Source organism: Cydia amplana, chromosome 2 (genome assembly GCF_948474715.1).
Source record: "Cydia amplana chromosome 2, ilCydAmpl1.1, whole genome shotgun sequence".
NCBI classification, from domain to species: domain Eukaryota; kingdom Metazoa; phylum Arthropoda; class Insecta; order Lepidoptera; family Tortricidae; genus Cydia; species Cydia amplana.
The window spans coordinates 1,450,917-1,475,471 of record NC_086070.1 but is presented as its reverse complement, the minus strand read 5'-3'; the positions used below and the strand labels follow the sequence as shown (position 1 = coordinate 1,475,471).

Below are 24,555 nucleotides of genomic sequence, written 5' to 3'. Positions count from 1 at the left end.
TATCATGGCGTTTTGTTACTCCTTCTATTTCTTTTTCACAACTGTTTTTAATTTATACTTGGTCAACCAGATCTTGACAGTAGAAAAAGCCGGCAAATTTGAAAAATGTAGGCGCGAAGGGATATCGTCCCATAGAAAATTTGAATTTCGCGTCTTTTTTTACTGACAAGATTTGCTTGACCAGCTATATATATAATTTTGATTTATGTATTGCATTTTGTATATAAACATGATTTATTTTTAGAAAAAATAAAGAAATGAGTGTAAACATTTTTTTTGTTTTTATTTTTTATTTATTTTGCTGCTTAAAAAAATAAAAAAAAATTTAGTTAATTTTTTTTAAGCAGCAACATTTTAAGAAATGTCGTGACACTTCTGTCAAAAACACTCAAAAATAAGATTTTTCCAAATGCTCTAAAACCCTATGATCTCTGTTTACTATCTGTTGATAAACTAATTCGAACTAAAAGGTATACTTTAATACTTATCATGTCCTTAAAATTCAGTTATACGCGGAATAAAAATATTGATATCTAAGCCGTGATGTAAGACGGTATTATTTCCCTCTTTTTGCATCTTTTTTGCCTAAATTACGTTGTTTGGTGAAACAAGAGGGTTCCACCTGTTATATACTGCTATTTGTATAAGTGGTTGAAGTATAAATTCTGTTCTAGATGCTTAAATTCAGTGGGAGTGTAATTTGGAGGTTAGGAAGTCGAGCGACCCTGAGGCAGTATTCCAGTGCCGGAGCCACAGTCGTGAAGGCTGACAAGCTGGAAGTTGATGGAAGTTTATCTAATAAAAATGCCCAAAGCGCAGAACATGATAAGGACACCAAGTCAGGTAAAAATCTATAGTAATTTAGACATTTCAACCGCTACCTATTAGGCTAGCTATTAAGGGTTATCTAAATCTCATCAGGAATGCATCACAATTGACATGTCCCTAAGGCATTAGTCCAATATGAACTTAACATTAAGTTACAATACTATTTGAATGCATCATATTCTCAATTTTTTACAACTTTGGCCTAAATGCGGATACTTTAAGTCTAACATATTCTCAATAGTATCAACACATTTATCAATTATAATCATAGATACTGATAATGTTTCTCTACCATTTATTTAATTATCACACCTATTTGTATAAGGTATACTTCACTGACAACATTGTATCAATCCCTAGGTTTAGTAGCAGCGGCATTTGCCACACTAAATTCTCCAGAGACCTATGAACCGAAGCGGCCCAGCCCCAAGTCCGTGAAGCAGAGCCGCACGCAGCAGATGGACATGCAGATTGTTAAGGCTACTGACATTAACGGCTTGTTGGCTGTGGCTGAGAACCCTGTCGTATCAAGGAGGCATGCTTTGAAGGTAAACTTGTACTAGATTCCTTGTCCAACCGTGTCGTGGCGGCTTGGAACCATTTACCGGATAGTGTTGTGACTGCCCCCTCGGTCAATGTGTTTAAAAACAGACAATTGGCTTTTAAGCAATAAGTTAGACTGATGATTACTAGTGAAGTGATATGACTATACAAACTTTGAACTATATAACACTGGACACTGTGTGACATAGGCTCATCAGCTCAATAGCTGCTCGCCTATAATTATATAATAATAATAATAGATTTACTGACAAGTTTTTTTTATAACTCTACTTTAGAGTCCCTTTTTCAAACTGTTTTGAGGATGTTTCAGTAATAGTAATTGCTAAAGTGAAATTTTAGTTCATGGGTCAATTTTACTGTATCCTTTTAACTTTATTCTTCACATAAGGCATATTTGTTTAGAATTACAGTGTAAACTCTATATGTTATAGAGAGTTTTCGTTAAATAGAGAGAAATTAATATTAAAGTAAACCTAGGGAGTGAAACATTATATTGAGTGACGTTATATGGAGTTTGAACTGTATATCAAAAAGCTGCTTTAGAGAGATTTATTAAAGAGAAAAAGCCAGTCCTTAGAAAAGCTTTTAAAAGCATAGGTTTTATATAATAGAAATAGAAAGATAATTTTTAATATTTGACTGTTCTGAATTTCATAAAAGTTTACCGCTTTCTTGCTGAAAAATTGACAATCATATGTTTAGTTAAAATATTTAAAATTCCCTTTTCATTTGCAGATGGTATCAATCTTATCAGACTGGTCCAGCTCCAATAAAGTAAAGATCACAGACTTCGAGAAGGACCCTCGCTTCCTGAAACTGTGTCGGATCCTGGCACGCACCAGCACTACCCAAGCTATGAGCTCTCTCACCATGGCGGAGGATCTGAGTACTGTGCTTGGCATCACGGGGGATGATGAGGCAGCGAGACTGATTGCTAATCTCACACTGCCACAGATGGTTAAGGTTTGTTACTGACGATTTTGGAGATGAGTCTTCAGTTCTTCCACATTATAAATATAAAGAGAAGAATGAAGAAGAAGATATGACTTTCAAAGAGTGTTAAATAGGGAAAAACAAGCTGTCTATACCAGTCAAGCATTGACACTATATTTTACAAGTCCAAGAAAAATTTGAGTGATTGTGTAGGCATAATGTTAATGGGACCAGTAATATAAGAGGACGTTCTGTTTTCTTATGCGTTAATTATATAGGGTGCCCAGTAATTAATGAATAACCTTCTAACCACCGACAGGGCACCTTACGCTGGTTCAGGAAATGCACTTATAGGTTTGGTAAAAGTTTCATGGTTTTCGAGATAATCGAACTTTTCTGTTTTTTTTCAATAGCTTGAAGTTAAGTTAGCTAGCTATTAAAAAAGACAGAAAAGTTCGATTATCCCGAAAACCATGAAACTTTTACCAGACCTATAAGTTCATTTTCTGGAACAGCCTTAGGTGCCCTGTATACTTACTCTTGGCTCAGTGACCTGAAATGAGACTTGGCCTCCGAGACAAGACAAGTCCTGCGCTACTTCACGCCAATTAATATTGTAATAATAATATATTATAATGTGACCTCTTTACTATGGAACCTTTTTTACCTCTTCTAATTCATAAAGTAAAACCACTTTCCTCTACGTTCGAGATTTGAAATGTTTGATACTTTCTGATCCCCAAAAATATAGTACAATCTTGCCAGGTGATGCGAGCTCTCCATCAAAAAGGGCGCCGCAGCACGCCCCTGCTCCGAGCGCTATCATACAACATAACACGACAGGCCGACACCATAGACCTCAAGAAATCTGCTGACCTGTTGTTCTCTATGGCCACACTCAACTTTCCCGATCCATTATTATTGGATAGAATATGCAAGTGAGTAATTATGATCAAGAAAAGGTATGAGAGGGTTTGCTTGCGACTTAACACAATACAGTTTTTGTTATAGTAACACAGTTTTTGGAACACAATACAGTTGACAGCCCGTTAGACATTAAGAATTACAATTATTCTTTTTTCTTTCAGAGACGTAATCGAATGCCTACCGGCCAACAAAGACAAGCCAGCTGTGGTCAACTCCATCATAGTATCGCTCGGCCTTCTAAAATACCGCCACGAGCCAGCCCTCACAGCGATCACTGAGTGGATACAAACGCATATGCAAACATGTCGGGCGGGGGACATAGCGTCTGCTGTTGTAACGTTAGCTACGGTTGATTTTATCCCGCCAAATAGCGAAAACTTGTTCAAAGTAAGTATCCTGGTCACGGCACCAAATTGTAACTATGATTTAGTCGTTGTCACAGAGTGGATAGAAACACATGCAAGAGTGTCGCGCGGGGAATATGCATCCGCTGTTGTTATGTTAGCTACCGTGGATTTTGTTCCTATGAAAAGTTGTTCAAAGTATCCTGGTCAGAACACCAAACTGTAACTACCTTTTTTGTTGGAGGGTTAGGAATAGTCTCCTCCTTCTGCAGTCGGTATTTCTGCCTGTTTATCAGTGAGATTCGTTGTTGATACTTTATGAATCATAATGTAGCAATGATTATGTGAAACATAATATATTAAACTGATGTTATTCTACTTTTCCAGGCAGCAGAATCCCTTAAAGAAGAGGAGATGGCCAAGTCGTCCGCGTGGCTGGATTTCGTGTTCGCCCTGCTCACACTCGACAAGGCGCAGCCCCAGCAACTGGTGTCGACTATTCAGCCGGAATTTATTGACAAATTGCTGTCACTAGGCGGTAAGTGAGATTCTTTGGGTGAGATTTAGATTTGAGGCCTACCGGTCTGACATCTTATCGATACTTATCCGGTCGAGGCCAAATTATACAGTCATAACTGTCACTGTAAAAATGAAATTAATTTTGTATTAGACCTGTGACAGTTATGACCAAGGTCCGAAAGGATAATTATCAATGATAGTTATCATGATAGTTATCGTGATTATTATGCCTGATAATTATTGCTTTGATAATAACCTAAAATTTAAAACCTGATATCTATATAAAAAACGCCCCATTATTATTTTTTATTGTCAAAGAATTCAAAGAAAATAAATATAGCACCATTAGCACGATCACCATCCATACCTGGAATAATTATTGGATAATTAACGCGATAATTATCAAATACTAATAATTATCTGGATAATTTCGAACCCTGATTAAGACTAGCTAAATCTATCTGTTTACGTCCTCCACTCCACCTCCAACATTAATAGATTTTTAGGGTTCCGTACCCAAAGGGTAAAAACGGGACCCTATTACTAAGACTCCGCTGTCCGTCCGTCCGTCCGTCCGTCTGTCACCAGGCTGTATCTCACGAACCGTGATAGCTGGACAGTTGAAATTTTCACAGATGATGTATTTCTGTTGCCGCTATAACAACAAATACTAAAAACAGAATAAAATAAAGATTTAAGTGGGGCTCCCATACAACAAACGTGATTTTTGACCGAACTTAAGCAACGTCGGGCGGGGTCAGTACTTGGATGGGTGACCGTTTTTGCTTGTTTTGCTCTATTTTTTGTTGATGGTGCGGAACCCTCCGTGCGCGAGTCCGACTCGCACTTGGCCGTTTTTTTCTTATTTCAAGATAAAGATAAGATAAAGATAAAAGATAGTTTATTCAAGTAGGCATAATTACAATGCGCTTATGAACGTCAAATAAAGCTAGGTAGACCGGCTCCAACCCTACACCTCTGCCCCGAGAAGATTTAAATCCCCCCTCAATTGGAGGAGGGTATCCCATTATGGGACCGGCAACAAACTCGGCGGGACACATCTTTTCAAAAATAATTACATCTTATAATTAACATGCATTACGAGAAAATTGCATTTCAGAGATCCTCATCCCGTCCCGGCGCAAGCTGATGGCCATCGACGCCTACCTCCAGCTAACCGCCCCCGCCTCCCCGCGCCTCCCCTCGGACATCTCCGTCGGTGTACCCCTCGTGTACACTAAGGAGAAGACGCTGTACGTGCACTCCATCATGGACACCTTCAGGAGTCTGGTGTCCGCTGATGCGTTTATGAAGCGGGAGTGTAATAGCGGCATGGGATTTCTGTATGGTGAGTTCTAAATAGAGATGCAACGGATAGTTGTTTGGCCGGATACCGGATACCGGATATCCGGCCCGGACACTGGCCGAATATCCGGTATCCGGCCGCCGGATATTCGGCCGGCGGAACTATACCTATATTTTGAGTTTTGCAGGTGCGTGTCGTGCAGGTTTCGACCTGTTTCGTAGTGAACGTTCGTGCGGACACATTTCTAGGATCGTAACGAGTTTTATCATGTCATTACGTAGTAAGTTCGTTTATAGTTACAAGTGCGCGCGAGTATTTTTGTGTAAACAAATAAGTGTATTGTGTGACATTGGTTACGTATTCATTTCTATCTACTGTGTCGTTAGCATTATGATCGCTGTTTTTTAGATTCCATTTTTTACCCCAAAATGTGTTAATTTTACTATCCGGTATCCGGCCGGATAGTAGGTCACTATCCGGTATCCGGCCGGATACTAAAATAACGGCCGGATAGGCCGGATACCTGATAGTGACCGGATATCCGGTGCATCTCTAGTTCTAAACACACAGACACAATTTATCTAATTTTAATTTATTATTTTAGTGCTAGCATGGTTTATTAGGGCTCTTTAATTGTGATAGTAGAGTTTTGATTGTCTTCTGATGATATTTGTCGATGCCACGTTGAGTTTATATTTGAAGCGTAACAATTAAGTAATAAAACGAATTCTACGTTTTTCTGCCCTGTGAATGCATATTTTGTGTACCTACATCCTATAGTAGTTTATGCAACAGTGATATAATAAGGGTTACTCGACTACGTCTCGTTTTGTAACTTCGACCCTTGAATTTTAAGAACCAATTATGAGCTGTTGCATACATTACTTTTTCTATGACAACTGCAGCAAAAAAAAAAAAAAAAAAAAAAAAAAAAAAAAAAAAAAAAAAAAAGATTATTAAAAAAAAAGAGTTATTATTTAAAAAAAATTGAGTTATTATTTAAAAAAAAAAAGAGTTATTATTGTATATTATTATTGAAAACATACCTCTTTCAATCAAGATGATCGGAACTTGTATCTTTAAAAAAAATAAAGCAGTTGTATTATACTCATAAGATGACTGCTAGCAGTCATCTTATGAGCCTATAGACAAATCATTCAAATGACATTGCTTTAGATATCACTGTCAGTCATTTAATTGACACATTTAAGTGCTGGAGTAGAAAAACCGTATTAAATTTATTCAAGGAGCATCTTAAAAATCACATGTACATAGAGTTAGAACAAGAAAAATCTGCAACGATTTTGATAGCATACGCACGCAGTGCAAGTGTTATTTATACGTCATTATTTCATAGAAGTTTGACGTTTAAAATAACACTTGCACTGCGTGTGCTATCAAAATCGTTGCAGACTTTTCTTGGTCTAACTCTACCTATATTCTTTCTTTTATTTCAGATGCGGAGTTCGCGATAGATTCTAAATGTCACCCAGTACCGTTAGAAAAAGCAGCAAATGACAAGAGGTATTTGTGCCCCTGTAAACCTTTATAAGCATAATGTAAAATGTAACATTCAACTGGGCTGAAAAACTAAAATGCAACTGCTCTACTATATACATATATATACTTATGAATATTTCTTCTACAGCGTATTCAGGATAGCAGTGCTGGGCCTGGATTACCACGACCTCACTAGAAAGACAGCGGTTCCGCTCGGCATCTACCAGCTATACACCAGGATGCTACAACTTAAGGTACACAGCCATTTCATCCGTGACTCATGTAGACCCTTGTCGGGGTACCCGATAGGTTGCCCTGGTTGCTTTGGATAAAATGTGATGTTTATGATCAGTGATCGGGGATTTCTATGCCACACCGCGGGATATCAAGTCGAAATGGTAATATGGATACGCCACTTGGCCCGCGATAGGAACAAAACTGTTCGAAAAGTAAACGCTATTTCGGTGTTGGTAATTCGTTTATAAAATAAAGGACGGTAAAAAACAGTGTTGGTTATGATTTAAAGAAAAAAATATTATTCAAAAAATTATTAAGTTTTCAATTTTTCAATTTCAAATTTTCAATTATTAATATTAATAATATATGCAATGCATGGTTAATTGATTAACAGTAACATGCCAAAACACTCTCCTATATCGCACACGAATCCCGGAATCCCGCGGCATATCCATACTAGCATAATGATTGAGGTAATTCACCCCAAGTGGCATAGAAATCCCCGATCACTGTTTATGATTAACTTCAAAATTTTAAAGGAAGGAAGGTTCTGAATGGGGAAGGCAACGGTCAAAGTACCATTGCCAACGATGGTCCGTAGTAATTTTGTTTGGAGGGAAGTATTTTTTTCTAGAATGACTCGATGTTTCATTCCGAGCTGCTATACTTAACACATTCATTGCCACCCAGCCGAGCAAGACATCCGTATCAGGCCACAACAATTTCGTCATATAAAGCTGTAGTACCATGATCCCGCCTATCGGGTCGTCCGGCCTAGGAACAAAATCATAAAATACCCGATAGTCGGGTTTTCGGGACTCTCGGGAATGTTTTAAAATTCAAAGATAGTGGGTTAAAGGTGTCTTCTATTTATTTTTCTTATCGTATTAAATACCTACCGCGACCTGTCACGATAGTATGACATTAGCGCCATCTACAGGTAACTTTCACGATTCTATTTGGTTTCCAGGGTTTCAAAGTGCTACAGATCCCATACACGGAGTTCAACCCGCGCGAAAAACTGGTCACACGAGTGCAATACATCGAAAAGCGGTTAAAGGAGATTATTAGCGATAAGTCCGCCTCATAGAGCCGCGAACAATGTATATGTGTACAGAGTTAAGTATCTGTTTTGTTAGTAGAAGAATTTATATGGATGAAATGAATCATGTTTAAGGGCTGTGCACACCGGATGCGTATCGTAGACGTGCACGTGCGCATTGTAATATACAGATCCTTATAAGATACGGCACACCGCTTGCGTGACGTATGCACATGTCTACGCACACGCAGTTAAGAACCGTGCGAAAAGTGCCACCTTGTGGTTAAATCGGTATTAATAACTTGATATTGACTTCGCGCTGATAAAAAAAGGCCGTGCATTTCACGCACACTCCCGTGTGGGAGAAGAGGTCCTGCCATCTCGTGACTTAAATGCGAATTGATAAGATCAGTGAATAAGGGGCTCCTATCCTATCCTGACTTTAAATTTCCCTAAAAAGTGATCAACTAGGATTGTACTATGACAAAATATTTCACAACACAAGACAACCCATAAGTACCACTTAAAAAAACATGTCACATCCCATTTTTTGTATATCTAAGGGCTCATTAAGACGGCGCGCGAACTCGTATACGATTTTAATTACATTGCGGACCATTGAGGTTACATCAACTCAGTCGACCGATCAAATGACGCAATGTAATGAAACTCGCATGCGAGTTCTCGCACCGTCTAAATGAGCCCTAAATCTGGTACGCTCCAATGAGGCGGCGAACTTCTAATTTATTTAATAACAGTTTGAAACATAAAAAGCTCCGCTGTAGTGTATATTTACGGACATATATTTTAACTAACTGGGGTTATTGTTTATTAATTTATTGTTGACTAAATCAACTTTAAGTATATTTCTTCATTTCATGTTGTTGTTCTATTTATGTACTGGTTAAATTACTTTTTAGGATTATTATTTGATCGTAAAAATATACGTACAAAAAGTATAAATATGTGGTATTCACATAGGAAGAAAAATACATTGGAACTACTTTCAGTGAAATCCATATCGTCAGGTGACTACCAAAACTCACTTGCAAAAAAAATTAAACAAAAATTAACCTTATTTTGGTACTAGCATGGTTCACTTTCACTATGGCTCTTAACTTGAGCTTTGGTTGTCACCTAACGATATACTGTGGGTCACTTGGAAGTCTATAAAATCTGTAGGTACATCATTTTATACGGTAACTTCAGTTGAGTTTATTTTAATAACTTGACGCAAGTTATCATCAAACGCTGTGAATAAACGTATTTACAAATATCGTCCTTATTGTATTATCGTTAGAATCCAGATTTCATTAGCATTGTAATAACAATAACCCTCTTACCGTGTTTGCTTGTGATCACGGGACTGTATTTTACATTAAGTACACTTATAAAGGCTAAAATACACCTAAACTTGTTACAATACAGTTCAAATTCGCGATTTAAATTCACTGCCAACATGAGCTATGCGCTAGCGGGTCGCTGGCATTGAAGTGTTAAATGACGATCAGAGGGTGATCCATTCACATAGTTTTAGATAACTATTTGTTGACTAGTAAAATTTGACTATGTAAGAGTATGAATGAAAGGCCCTCGGGTTTACAATCGGAATTCAATTTTAAGTATTAAACTTTAAGATTGTTTTTTGCCGGCAAATTTATAGCATTTAAGAAGACTGTTCTATTAATATCGGTCTTCAGTCTGCAATGTGGCGTGTCTCTGGATACAGTTAGCAGCAGAAGTTGCTAAGCGGGCCAGGTGTTCAAAATAATCTTGACGCTACTTTCTTGTTAAGAGAATAAGAGCGTGTCAAGGTAATTTTGAACAACTCGCGCGCTTAGCAACTTCTGCTGATGACTGTACACGGTAAGTCGATCTCTGTTATCAGGTTCAGTCCTTTCATTAGTTCGAATTATGTCCATGACCTAAAAGTGCTTCTTGAAGTCAAAGTGATGATTTCTGAATAATTCCGAGCGGCTGTATGTTGAGTGCGGAGTTAACATTGCTACTGTGATGTTGGTAGCGCTGCTCAGATGTCAAGGATGATGTTCTTTAACATTTGAAGCATATGTTCCACTGACACCTGACCTTAACTGTCCTTCCGTGAACCTTACCAGGGTGGCGAAACTGATCCTTTCGGGCATTCTCGGCTCCGTTCGGCTCAGCATTGCTCCGAGCAATTATTCGGGTTGGCACAACTTGATGCCCCTTTGCGTTTACCACCACAGACAAGATAATGACTTGAATTTTGACAACCCTAAATAGACGAAAGGGATAGTACCATACATTAGAAAGGGGCAGGATAATTCGTTCCTGAATCGCTGTCAAACTTTCTTTTCTGTACGGTAGTAATTAATATTACTTATTCTGTGACCTTACGTCGTCTTTCTAACTAGGTTTACGAATTGTCACTCAACGTGTGGACGATGGTAAGCTAACAAAATGTTGAAGAACACTTGCTTTGACGTCTGTGAGCGTGGTTGTAATTTATGTATGTAACTTGAGGGAATATTTAATAAATGCGATTTTAATGTAAATTATATTTACTTTACTCCAGTTCCCCTATTACTCAAATCCACTCGAAAAAGAGAAACAACAACAAACACTGGAAGAAAATAAAAAAGATGCTCTTTCGGTATTTAATAATTTATTTTACAAAAAATTCACTTAAAAAATATATTTATATGCAAATTATTTCAAACTGCCTAGCGTGTCAAAGACCGTACGAAATGGAGAAGAAAGTGTCGGAAAGCGGAACCTGGGCTATAACCGCGAAAATCCAAAATTGCAAATTGCGGGCTCTTTTCTGTCACTCTAATTACGCCTTAATTAGAGTAAAAGAGAAAGATCCCCGTAATTTGCGAATTTCGGTTTTCCCGGTAGGCCCTCTGGGCTCTGAAGCAGCTACTCAGAATGCATTTGGGGTAAACGTTATCGTTAGTTGCTATTAGGCTGCGGTAACCGCTTACCAACAGCCTCAACAGGCCAGTTACACATCATTTATCTAATCACTGTTTTAACCAGGGATCGATACCGGTACTTTTTGTATAGGAACGAAAACGGTATTTTTTAGTTCTTTCAGTTCTTTGATATTTCATTTCTAATTGGGCAACCTAATAATACGAAGTGGTTACCTAAACACACAACTGAGTCCTACATTTCGAGTATAAATAATTCGAAAAATATGGTTATTTCGAAGTTTTTGCAAAAAACCGGTTCCGATCCCTGGTTTTAACTCATAAAACTGGATTTTCTACGGAAAACCTTTCACTTGTCTTTATTCACTTGAACTGAACTCTGTTGGCATTTGTCAGATGTTATGTATTTCTATCTTCTGGCTACCAACAATAGACAGACTTAAAAGAACTGCAACGTCATCATGCATTTAATAATACTGCGGTTTAACTGGTTCGTTTTTTATCATTCTGAAAAAAAAACATGTCTAAATAAATGTAAATATGAAATAACAGCACGGATAAACTTGATAGTAAAAAAAAGTTTGGTTGTGGACTTCATCAATAACAGAACTGAGATTTAACCTTTTCGACGCCGTGTCAAACACAAAAGCTGTCAGTGTCAAAACTGAAATTGAACTTTATGCATATGCACGTAGGTCTATGTTGCTCTGTGGTATGTGACCGATTAATCGGTCTTTGGCGTTGAACCTACGGTGCCGATATATCGGTCATTGGCGTCCAACAGGTTAAATGGAATGGATGTGAATGTCAATGTTACGACTTGCCGACCTAAAAGCTACAAACACTCACCTATTCATGTTTCTTAAGAAGCTAGCAACATAATTGAACATGTTGGCGAAAACGCCGAAGATCACTGGTCGTGGTAACCTCGTGCTCGGTCGGTACACCGTGATGTTGGACTCTTGTAGGTGACGGAAGTTGTACCGGGTCTTGGCCAGGTCTGAGAAGTCTTTGTACTGAAAAATAGGAAGGAGTTAGCTGGCTGTTGAAGACGGGAATATTGAAGGTAAGAGAAAAATGGTAGCAGGACAAGAAATTACCCATTTACTAAGTTCATGTACCTAAGGAGGAACAGAAAAAAAGAAAGGCAGAGGAAGACCGAGACGTGCGTTTTTGGACCAGGCCAAAGAGAAAATCAACGTATGACGTATCAGGAGCTCAAAACAGAGGCAGAGAGAAGAACAGAATGGCGGTTACTCCACCGACAAGAGCCAGGCTCTTAATATGTAATTATGATGATGATGAAGTTCATGTTATTTAAGCCCCTACCCGTGACATTTTGCCCGCTTTCCATCCTATAGTTACGCCTATGGTAATAAAAACTGGATAAGTGCAAGTCGGACTCGCCCACCGAGGGTTCCATACTTTTTAGTATTTGTTGTTATAGTGGCAACAGAAATACATCATCTATATAAATTTCAACTGTCTAGCTATAACTGTAGACGGACAGACAGTGGAGTCTTAGTAATTGTGTCCCGTTTTTTACCTTTCGTGTACGGAACCCTGATAAAAGCTATCGCTACCTGTCCGTAAGTCATGAACACGGGGTTGTCCAGTATGATCCACGTGACAGCTTCGTTGCACTCAGGTGACGTCAGAGATCCGGAGTACGTCACGTAAGACTGCTGGTTCGCCGTTAGAAGCTTTCTGAAAATATGTATGAAAATACAATTAATAGATTGAATTCTATTCACCTATAAATCCATTTTAGAATAAGGCGGCTAGTTATTGAAGGCTGGCCAGTTATTGAAACCTTATACTAAAATGAATTCTGTTTATAGGTGAATAGAATTCATTTGGTGGCCAATTACCTACTAACAGTGGCCCGTTACTGGCGAATTACCCTACTTACACACATTTATCATTATCACGCGCTCATCATGTGTTAGATATTATTGCCGGTAAATGAATATTATAGTTATCCCATCAAAAACATTACATGTAAAAAGGTGCAAGTCTCGCAACGCTTTTACTACAAAAAAGTTTTGAGACGTAATGTGAAACCAAGTCAGTTATTTTAATCAGTGCCAGGGGGTGTTAAAACCGTATCAATAAGATATCTTTAATTTGTAATACGTATAATGACTTGGCCATCGCACGGCTGCATAATGACAAAAGGATCATCGTCATCACCTATTAAAAATAATTCTAATTGAACATAACGCTAGCGCTAATTGCATATTTACGAGTACGGTACGAGTAAAGCATTATGTGCGATTGCCAAGTCATTATATGTGCCAAGTAATTAAAATAACCGACTTGGTTTCACATTACGTCTCAAAACTTTTTTGTAGTAAAAGCGGTGCGAGACTTGCACCTTTTTACATGTAATGTTTTTGATGGGATCTCATCTCTTTTTGTAGGCAGTCCTTCTTTTCGGGTACTCATACCCATACTATGTATACACATATCATAACTAAACATATCTTCATTCATACTTACATCGTACATCATAGTGTACCTTTACCTACTATTTGTAGGAACTGCAACAGTAACTTTGTAATATCATATATTTATATGGGATTACAAACTTACTTATGCAGTTCTTATATCTTTAAAACGTGACTGATATTGCAATACTTATTTTTAGGTTTTCCTTTTATGTGGCCATTAAACCCTAACTCTGTACCAAATTTCAGCTCTCTGAGTTTATGGGAAGTACTAATTATATTCTGATGATCATGAGTGAATGAATGAGTGTCATAAATGCGAAACTTTGCTTTCGCTTAACTTCGGAACTAAATGACCTACAGACTTGAAATTTTGGATTTTAAGTATGTGATTATAGCTTACTGGATGACGAAAATTTCTGCGTTCTGGTCTTATCCAGAGGTTCTCAAATAGGGGCCTGAAAATGCGGCGAAATGGTTCCAGTAAAGGATGGTACGGCAGTGTTTGCTTCGCGCTCGACTTGGCGGGGGCACTGCCGTGCCCCCAGATTAGCCATTATAGGGACATTATTACACAAATTGACTAAGCTCAAGAAGGCTTGTGTTGTGGGTACTAAGACAACGATATGTATTATGTAATATACAAATACTTAAGTAGATGGAAAACATCCATGACTCGGGAACAAATACCTTTGCTCATAACACAAATAAATGCCATTACCGGGATTTGAACCCAGGACCATGGGCTTCACAGGCAGGGTCATTATCCACTAGGCCAGACCGGTCGTCAAAGGCAGGCAGGTGACTGTAGTCTGGCTTATTTTGCACCGACTTTTCGACGACCAGAACAAAGTCAGTAGATGTCATTATAAACGTCATATTTTCATAGAAATTTGACTATCAAGATGATACGTTGGCATTGCAAATGCCATGCAGAGTTACTTTGGTCCGACTTTAGCTAAGTACGAGCCGGGGTTTCAACCCACGATTTCCGGTTTATTTGAATCGAATGTGCTGTAATTTCTTCCAGGAGAATTATCCTATTTGCTTAATCTTTGACGGGATACTTACATTTGTAGTAATTGGAAATCAATTTACTTACATAAAGTAGCAATCATTACATTAGCTTAAATGGCTGCTCTAGTTCGCACCGTAACTTGTGAACACCTAGGTATTTTTAACTTATTGAAAAACCTGGATAAATAAACCGACTGAGGTCATTTGTCACGCGAGGCTCGGTAAAAATATACGATATAAAATCTTAATCGCGGCTATTAACTTCGTTATGTTGTAACTATTCCCATTGATGATAATAGTCTGACTAAAGAGAAACTAGGTAGGTACTGTAGGTAATCGTATACGTACACGTAAATCCGTATCCCTGAGATACAAAAGCTGAAACTCCCTATTAAGCTATTTTTTTATCACCTGTCATGTCATGCGTCACACTTTCATATTTGTTAGAACGTGATAGGCATGGTGACAGATGATAAAAATGGGACAATGATACCGCTGCACGCTGCGCGGGCTCAGCACGGTTCCATTTTTATCGATTATCACTATGCCCGTCACTTTCGCACTTACATACTTGTTAGAACGTGACAGCCATGGTGATAAACGATAAAAATGCGACCGTGCTACTAGGGGGCGGGATACCGCGACAAAGACAACGCCCGTCTTTTTAAGTGACGGGTGCCTTATCACGTACTGTATAACTCCGTCCATTATAATGTACGCTTAAAAGCAGTGGCGAGGGCCCACATCGCCCATGCCTATAGCTACGCGATATGGGCTCTCGCCCACGGCCTCGCACATAAGGGGGCCTCGCGGAACCCAACCTTTTTTAGAATCTTGGGAATACACATTAAAAGAAAAGGGTCTCTAGAGTAGTTACTGTAATGTGTGTGTGCCAACGTACGACATGTTCATCACGATCCCGCTGAGCCGGTCCCCGTACTGGTTCAGCTGCGGCAGTTGTCGCACCACCTCCTCCATCACCTCGCTCGCTATGAAGGTTTCGTCGTTCTCTATCTCCGACTTTATCTGTTCATCAAACAGTTCATGTATTCACAAGTAAACTTTTTTCACAATAGACAAGGTACTGTCTAAATTCTTAAAAGTTAACTATTATAATTCTGGCCATCTGCTAAGAATCGTGTTGCGCTTCATAATTTGAACTGCCCTTACATAAGTAGAGGTGTATTATAATTTTGGTTGTAGGTAGGTTGTAGTGGAAATAACTAACGAGACAGAGGTTAGGGGTAGGCGTGGAAAATGAAGGCAGGGGGTGGTGTTTGACGGATCTGAGGTTGGGAGTTGTGGCTTTTAGCTGAATATTATTGACTGGTACTGTTAATATTTGCCTTGGCACCGACTTCACATATTTTTTGAAGGCGGTATTCTTTTCTATGAAGTTTTTATGTAACATACTGTTAGGTGTAGGGTTTAGGTAATAGGTACATTCGAATTTCAGGCAAATCCTACTCACTGTTCCAAATACAGCAATTATGGCAATACCATCTCGCTTCCGCAGAGCCTCACTTGTAGAAAGATCAGCGCGGATGTGGACAAAGTGGATCTCCATGGGATACCTGTGTTAGAAAGAATGTAATGATCACGGAGCAATATAATTTACCTAAAATAATCAAACTACTTAATCGTGTTGAAAGTGTCTTACATCATGATGGTCTAAATACGATCTAGGTATAGTTTAGAGCTGCAGCTCCTACGGTTATCAGTCGACATTACCAGTTTATTGGCACTTTCCTTTTAAGTTAACTTCCTATTGGAGCACACAGCGCAAAAGCTCAAGGGAGCCATCTTGTACTATGTCACCGGGGTGTTACTTTGTGGACTATTTCGGCTGCGACTTCTCTATCGTGGAACTCGTGGAAGTGAAGCTGCTCGAGTATGTAGATCTACCGCAGCGGGCCTCAAGTTACCATCGGGTGGATAGCTTCGTCAGAGCTGTGCTAGTGCTGTACTTGAACTAGTTGACAGTATGCTGTGATAGTCAGTAAAATGGAAGTGCTGTTAAAGCTAGTAGAAGGTACCGGAGCCCCTGACCACGGCCAAGCTTAGTTTTAGATGTGCTAGTTACTCGACTTACTTGTATCCGTTGACGGCGTGCTCAGACAACCAGTGGAAGTGCAGCTGCTCGAGTCTGTAGAGGTACCGCAGTGGGCCTCCGGTTAATGTCGGGTGCATGGCTTCGTCGCCTTCCATTGTGAACTGGACTGCAAGAAAGATTAACACCAAGATTAAGCGGGACAAATGTTGGAAAATCTAGAGCCGCGCCGAAGATCTAAATAAGTGGCAATTTCCTCTTTTGGTTCCTAAGGCCAGAAGGAATTCGCTATGGTTAAATAGTTCTTAGACAGAGAAAGAATTCTTCAGATTAGATTGCCAGGCCAACGGACGGAGTCAGCCGTGGCAAAATGCCGGGACTAGCCCAGAGACGCTAATAAGATGATGATTGATGATGTTGATTTGATTGATGATAATTGATTAAAATCAATTATTTTCTTTTGCTTCCATTTGCATGATATTTTTCTGTGAAGTATTTTGCCTAGATAATACGGGCTGGTAGCTAGAGTTACTACTAAAAATAGTTGAATTGCTTACTCGTCCGTCCGTTGTTGACTCCAGAAACCAGCACGCTCTGGTACCCATGCAGCCGTAGCGGCCCGTACTTGATGAACTCTTTGCCCGCGTCAGGCTTTACCAACTCTGTTCTGATGTTGATTGGGGATTGGCGTTTTCCTACTCCGTCCCGGCAGAGGCGGCCTGGCCAGTTCGTTGCATCTGAAGGAACAAAATAATTTGATATAGGTATATTGAGAAAATTGTGAGACCACTTTACGCGTTGGGCGTTGCTGAATCTTTGGAAGCTTACAAGCTATTCACTGTGTTGACAAGAAAAAGGACAAAATAAATAGAGGCCCCATGTGCATCCTCGGGAGCACTGGAAACCTTACTCACCATCCGGAACACAACACTACATAGGTACCTACAGAGTAAGTAGCAGTGTTATTATGGCTATGATGTATAGTCTTCTGTAAGGTACTTAACCAGTTGGTCTGCTCAAGATTCGAGCGAGATGAAATGTCGCTGTGCCCACTCTTTTGGCTTGACGAATTTTGTGGACATACCTGTTTTGTAGGTAGGTATCTACTTACTGTCGTACCGCCATTCATTCCGTACTCGCTCGGGCTCGATGGACAACTTGACAGCACGATGCGCGTGGGCATTACGGACGGTCGAGGAGGTGTAGAGCCTGTTCATGGGGATACTGTTGCGGGCGCCGCCGGAGCTCTTCGCTGTCACGGCGACTTCTGAAGATAATAAGCAAAGGTTTTTCCAATTATATGTAATTTATTCTGTTTCCGAATTCGCTCGAAGCGTTTTTGTTGAGCGCGGGGCAGCACTAAGTAAATAGAAAATAAAATACAGAAAACAACAGGTTCTTATCAATTGGACTAAGTAGAATAATATTTACGTGGGCATATATAATAGGCCTTTGCCATCTGTGTCAGATGTTTAAGCAGCATCCCGGTTACGACACTTGTGTTCGTGGCTGTAAAGCCCTATACGAGAGAGGATCCCTCGGCCACACACGCAGCAGGTGTAAGCTCCCCCAGGTGGACGGGGGTTGGAGGCCTGCTCGTGGTGCCTCATGCGTTTTTATTTTAATGAGGAAAACCAGGCATCGTCGTCACTGATATCCGGATAAAAGCAACACTGTGAATTCTACAATAATAATGTATCTGGATTCTAAAACGCCATCTAATATAATTACGTACATAATCAATTGAACATTATCATTCATCACTTCATAATATTAGTCGAAACCTTAAGCATGGGCCTCCTTCTATGGAGGTCTCTATACTCTCTATACAACATTACACTGATCCACTGAGCTTCAACCATTTCCAAGCCGCACTAATCTACAAGGTTTTCCCAAAAAATCCAAATATATTCCAATTAATCCAGCTTTGATGGTTAATTTGAAGACAAGTCACATTTCTCAAAAGTCCAATCTAATTTGAACCTTAAATCGGAATGCTAAAGTTGGAATTCTATTGGCGCGTATGTGGTTGATACTATGCATGCGGCGGTATCATGGACGCATTTTTATCACTTGTCATGTCATGCGACTCATGCGTCACTTTCGCACTTACATGCTTGTTAGAACGTGATGCACGATGACAGATGACAAAAAACCGACCATCTTAGCCCTACTGGAAAAGGGTTAAAACATTTTGACATTTTAACATCTTGATCACAACATGTAAACCAAAGAGTAAAGTAGTTAGGTATAGTTTGTAGCTTTCTAGTAGAGCCCGAAGGCTTATCCTATTGTCTATTGTTCAGTAAAACCGCATGTGCTACTTACTTGCAAAAAAGGGTCTTCATTATTCTATTTAGCATCTGAGCGCGAGCTAGTCCAACGCTCAAAAAACCAGTGTAGGTGCGCTCTCCGATAACGCGCCTTTGTTACGCATCTCGATGACACATTTTAGACTGGTTCTGTAGCGTTCGACTCGCCGGCACTCAGATCATCACGCAAAATTAATTATTTTACTTTTAAGAATTTCTACCATAGTTGACAAATAGTACGTATCCGCAATTCGGACCGTATCATACAAAGATTTTTTTTGTTGTCAAAGTTGGCGATTGAAGTGTCAGTTATTTGTAATATATATATATATATATAATAATGTTTGTTAATTCTATATTATTCTACTGGAATTTATTATTACGTTTTGTTTTTGTGTTCCATTGCGGTAATTAAACTTAATTGTTTGTATATCTCAAGAAAACATGAGTGCAGGTATTAAGTGATGAAGAAGGATTACATTTTTCAAGTTGTCTAATAGGTATGTTCTCACTGCGCTGAGGTGAAAAATGTTGTGTACTACACGAGATCAAAGTTATTTACATCTCGTGCGCTTTTGAGTCCCTTACTACGCTCAAGATTCTAAATTAGATTCACTCGCTACGCTCGTGAATCTATTATAGAATCTTTCGCTTGCACGGGACTCAAAATAAGCACTCGAAGAAATATCAAACTTTGATCACTTGTACAAATAACTATATCCATTAGTTCATTTTGAATCTTATTGCAATTTCCATAGGAGTTGTAATTCAATTACCTGGGTAAAGTGAACGAGCGATTTTTTATGCAGGTGGTTGTGGCACGTGGCACGAGCGGTTTTACTTAACAATAGACAATAGGATTAGCCATCGGGCTCTATTAGAAAGCTACAAACTATAAGTATATATTAGATGTAAACTTACTTATAGCTAAACTGAAGATATACAGCCACAACATTGCTAAACGTCGTATTATTTTATTTCAATTAAAACTTGAATTTCTCAACTGAGATTGATCTCTCTCACTACAATCCTGCTGCTGCCACAGTGATGCGTGAACTGATTTTCAATAGCCATTGAGTAAATAACTGATGCCCATTGTTTGTATACAGATCAATTCAATTATAAACATCCAGTGTGATTCGATATTATGTCCTGTGATGAATACGCAGATTTAACGTAATTTGGATGGAGTTGAAGAGCTAGCAAGTGTTTATAAACACTTGCACATAATCTGCAGTTTAGATTCAGCCAGCAGTTTTTGAAAAATCGTAGCGCTTTTTAGGGTTCCGTACCTCAAAAGCAAAAAACGGAACCCTTATAGGATCACTCGTGCGTCTGTCTGTCCGACCATTTCCCCTCCCCCGAAACTACTGAACTAAAATTTTGAAAAAAAAAACACAAAATAGTTATTTTCATGTAGATGACAGGAAAATCTATTAGAAATGTGCCGTCAAGCGTGAGTCGTAATAGCGATCCGTCTACCCGTTTGCCTCCTAAGTATGTCATAAAAGAAACTCAAAGGCTATTGTTTTAATTTATTATAAATGATTTTTTTATTGTTTCAGCGCCTGTGCAGTTAGTTTTATAAGGTAATCGCATTTGTCCGGCTACAGTGACGCACGACCGGCTTCCGGGCTGCCGGTTACCTGTACCCCTAGTATCAATTTCATTCGATAGCGTGACGTGACGAACGCGTTTGCGTTAAGTGTCATTTTGTATAGGACCAGCGACCCACCCCGGCATCGCACGGGTTAACAAATTATACATAAGTAAACCTTCCTCTTGAATCACTCTATCTATAAAAAAAAATTGCATCAAATCCGTTGCGTAGTTTTAAAGATCTAAGCATACATCGGAAGCGACTTTGTTTTATACTATGTAGTGATTCTGAGTTTCCAAAACGTCCCGCTTAGCGCACTGTTCAAAAACCCATACAAAAATAGACACGCAAAAGCGAACGCTCGTCACGATACTCAACCTTAAGGGTTCCCAATTCACAACGGAACCCTGATAAAATAAATATGCTATAATCAGAAACGCCAGGCAGACCAATAAAATATCATCGAATTACTGGAAAAACACTGACTTAAAACTATTTACGTAACAATATGAGGAATTTTATAATATTCATCTTTAACAAATTAATGCGGGAAAAATTAACGCCGTGTGAACCTATCTTTAGCCTAATTATAGGTGTGGTAGGTTGACATGTAACTAGTGTGTATTGACCTTAAATCTGTTGCCTCGTTACAATCCGCTTTGCCCCGGCAACACGTCGTATCACCTCTCGATTGGATAATGCCGGTGCCGGTGCAATCTGTATCATTGTGATGCATATAGATCTTAGGCTTCCTGTAAGTAAGGTAGATTGGTTAGTTTAGTGTCCTAGGATCAGGGAAGTCACGAGAGTGTAGGTATGTTTCATAAAAATCGACCCAACAGTTTAAAGAGTAGGTATCAGCTCTTTTTCGAAATGATGTCAGTCGGTATTAAGATAGGTTTTTAATTTTTTTATTTAATAGTTATTATTCCAAGTATGTATGATGTCGGTCGCTTGATATATAAATACTTATTATGTTTTCGTGAATATCATTTTTATTCAAGCAAACGTGTTAGGTATCCTTAACATTACTATGACATAGATACCTATAGAGTATAGGCAGTTAACGAGATAATGACTGTATACAATCGGTGCAATCTAGATCATTGTGCTGTATATAGACTCTAGGTCACACTTCCTGCTGCTATCATACCTTAGGCCCCTTAGGGTCACATGTGACAGATAACTTGTGTTAGTACCGTTAGTACATGGTAGTGTCATATGTAGAATAGTAGATTGTTAACCAAGGGATGAAAGGCACTCATTTCTGCCGAGGTAGTTTGGCGCTCGAACGCCGTGAGAGCGCCTATAGTCCGAGGCTGAAATGATGCCTTTCACCCGAGTTAAACACTCTGCTTTTCATTTCGTATACGAAAAAAATAAAATGCATGTGTTTTTTTTAAACATGAGAATATTGAAATTTTTATATAGGTAGTAAATCATGAGGGTATTTTCAATTAACGATTTAGGCAAAAGTATCATTATTTATGGAATGGGGAGTTAAATATCAGAAAGGGAATTTTATAACAGATCTATTTAAACCCAAATTTCAATTGCTTATCGTCAAAAACTTCATACTTATAGTCGTACTTGGAACGTAAAATGCTCTAGTGCAGAAACGTATCATTTTCTGCACACCTTTTAGAACAACAATGACCCACTTTCAGAGCATGAGAAATGAAAAAGCACTTTATTTTCTTACTTTCTAGACAGAACAGCAACAAAGAAGTAGATCCATTCAGGTGCCGGTAGTGGCATTTATTTAAAAAAAGTCTATTGTCCCGTTTCTACAGGCCGGGTTTACTGTGAACAAATTCGACAATCGAAAATCGATACCCATGTAGACCACGACTCTTTTCTTTCCGCACAGACTCTATTTTATTACACAAGTTTACGTGTTTAATTTAAAAAGACAAAGATAAAGTCCGAAAAAAGGACAGCGAGCGGTTGGTATTCCGTACTTCAGAAAATATTGCCGGCCCGTTGAGTAGGCCGGCAATATTTCCGGGAATAGGAATGTAGGTACCTATGTGTAAATGTTATCGTAATAAGTATTTAGGTTTAATGTGTGACCGTTAACTATTGCAATTATGGTAAAATATTGTCAATTTACAATGCTTTACCTAAATAGTTTTAAATTTTATTGTGGTTTTAATGTTAAACCACATAAAATGATTAGTACTTACCTAGTTTCTAAGTTTTATGTTTTCTCAAAGGTTACTATAATATTTGTATATTAGTGTATTTCTTTTGCGTTTAGTATAGGTACTTGGTACTTGTAAGGAACTAGGTTAGTTCTCTCGTCATAGGGTAGTAAAAACCAAAAGAATGTTACTTAATATGTTCATATACTTATTTATTGACTGGTTTTCTTAATATGCTAGGACAAAACATATACTTATAAATAAAATATTGTACTAAACATGTTTGCCAATTTCAGCAAGCATCGATAGAACAAGATAAATGTTCAAACTTAAATAATCTTAAACATAATTTTCTTATTATGATTTGATTTCTGACATGAAATACCTTGTTACGTTATCTGTTGTCAAATTATTTTATGGCACTATTTGCCAATTATTCGTTTTCAATCATTCCTAAAAACTCAATTTTATCTACTTTATAGGTAATTCAAATCAAGCAAAATGTAGAATGCAACCTTATAAATAAACGAACCAAGTCACTAGCAATAGTTAACTTTTACCGCATCACAAATATTCTTACTTATTGAGCAATTCAAATTAAACTTTTAATGCCTGTATCAGTTCTAAAATGGGCCTTATGACTTCTAAGATCAAAGTGGTATGAGGTTTCTACTCGCTTTTTTGAATTGCTCAACCTGCAAACTGATTTAATATCCAGACAATCCAGCCTTCAATATAAATTAAATAATAAAAATAGTATATAGAGTCACAGCCAAGACGATAACTAATTTACAACTTAAATATGTGCTTAACATAAAATATTTTAACAACTCGGCATAAATAATATTTAGATTATTTTAATCTCCAGACATCAGCCGCAACATCGAGATATAGATTGCATCTAAATTATTGATTAGACATACAATAACAATGCAGCTTATATTTTAATCTTCTATAATGTAATGTCATGGTACATGTACCATGACATTACATTATAGAAGAAATCTAACCATGGTGCACACCGCGTGCAATTTAGATTTCAACACGGATATAATAAAAAATATATCTTATCTATCTGTAAAACCAAATTTAGGTTTTTTTTTAAACAAAGTGAGCACAAAACAATCTAGTAGGTAATATGTGGCGTGATATGTTACGATATTAACTCGTACCTTTAATCGCTTCGTTTTATAAATCGAACCTAAACTTCAAACTTGGCAATTTTTTTGCCAGTTACTACTACCGTAATAATATTTTAAGCAACTAATCCTTAATGGTCTTTATTATATGTTGTCATTACAATATGCCTAGTTTTAAACTAATGTACATATATACATATTACCATTGCATCTACTATTATAATGTTCATTCAGTTCCATTAGACTTCCTCTATGAACTTCCTATCTTCAATTGCCTATTGCGCCTACAAAACAGTGAGTTACAACTTAACCACTCATACCATGATTATTTTATGACCGTCATATATCATATATTTATATGTCATAAATTATTTTATTGATCTCTTATATGACGTCAGACTGATTTGGCATATTATTAATCTTTATTACTTTACGTATATATTTACAATACTTAGATTAATTATAATACTTTGTATTAGTTGAAGATTAGTAAAATGATATTTAATTTTTACTTATATGTTCGTTAAGTGTTTTATGACGTGTGACATTATTGTGCATGTATTATTTATGAGTAAACATTTGTGGATAATAATCTACATATATAATATACATATCTCTGTTCGTTAAAATTAAAACGCATTCAATATATTACACGTCATGTACATATAGCTACAGACCACAGATTTTCCACACACTACAAACAAACAGACACAGTCTACACATAC

At 38.0% G+C, this 24,555-nt stretch overlaps 2 protein-coding genes across 2 annotated transcripts; one reads left to right on the top strand and one right to left on the bottom strand.

Moving 5' to 3' along the window:
- Window positions 1-356: 356 nt before the first annotated feature.
- On the top strand, window positions 357-8,327 carry LOC134656806 (FAST kinase domain-containing protein 4). The gene is made up of 11 exons (XM_063512334.1): window positions 357-470; window positions 675-843; window positions 1,189-1,376; window positions 2,128-2,355; window positions 3,091-3,263; window positions 3,414-3,639; window positions 3,984-4,134; window positions 5,236-5,463; window positions 6,879-6,945; window positions 7,070-7,175; window positions 8,129-8,327. Exons 2-11 carry the CDS (start codon window positions 675-677, stop codon window positions 8,246-8,248), a joined length of 1,656 nt encoding a protein of 551 aa, XP_063368404.1. The 5' UTR covers window positions 357-470; the 3' UTR covers window positions 8,249-8,327.
- Window positions 8,328-11,963: 3,636 nt separating this feature from the next.
- Window positions 11,964-19,949, bottom strand: LOC134655143 (putative carbonic anhydrase 3). The gene is made up of 8 exons (XM_063510600.1): window positions 19,869-19,949; window positions 17,747-17,902; window positions 17,193-17,372; window positions 16,678-16,804; window positions 16,057-16,159; window positions 15,487-15,611; window positions 12,702-12,825; window positions 11,964-12,134 (listed from the first exon to the last, which is right to left on the bottom strand). Exons 1-8 carry the CDS (start codon window positions 19,900-19,902, stop codon window positions 11,964-11,966), a joined length of 1,020 nt encoding a protein of 339 aa, XP_063366670.1. The 5' UTR covers window positions 19,903-19,949.
- Window positions 19,950-24,555: the final 4,606 nt, after the last annotated feature.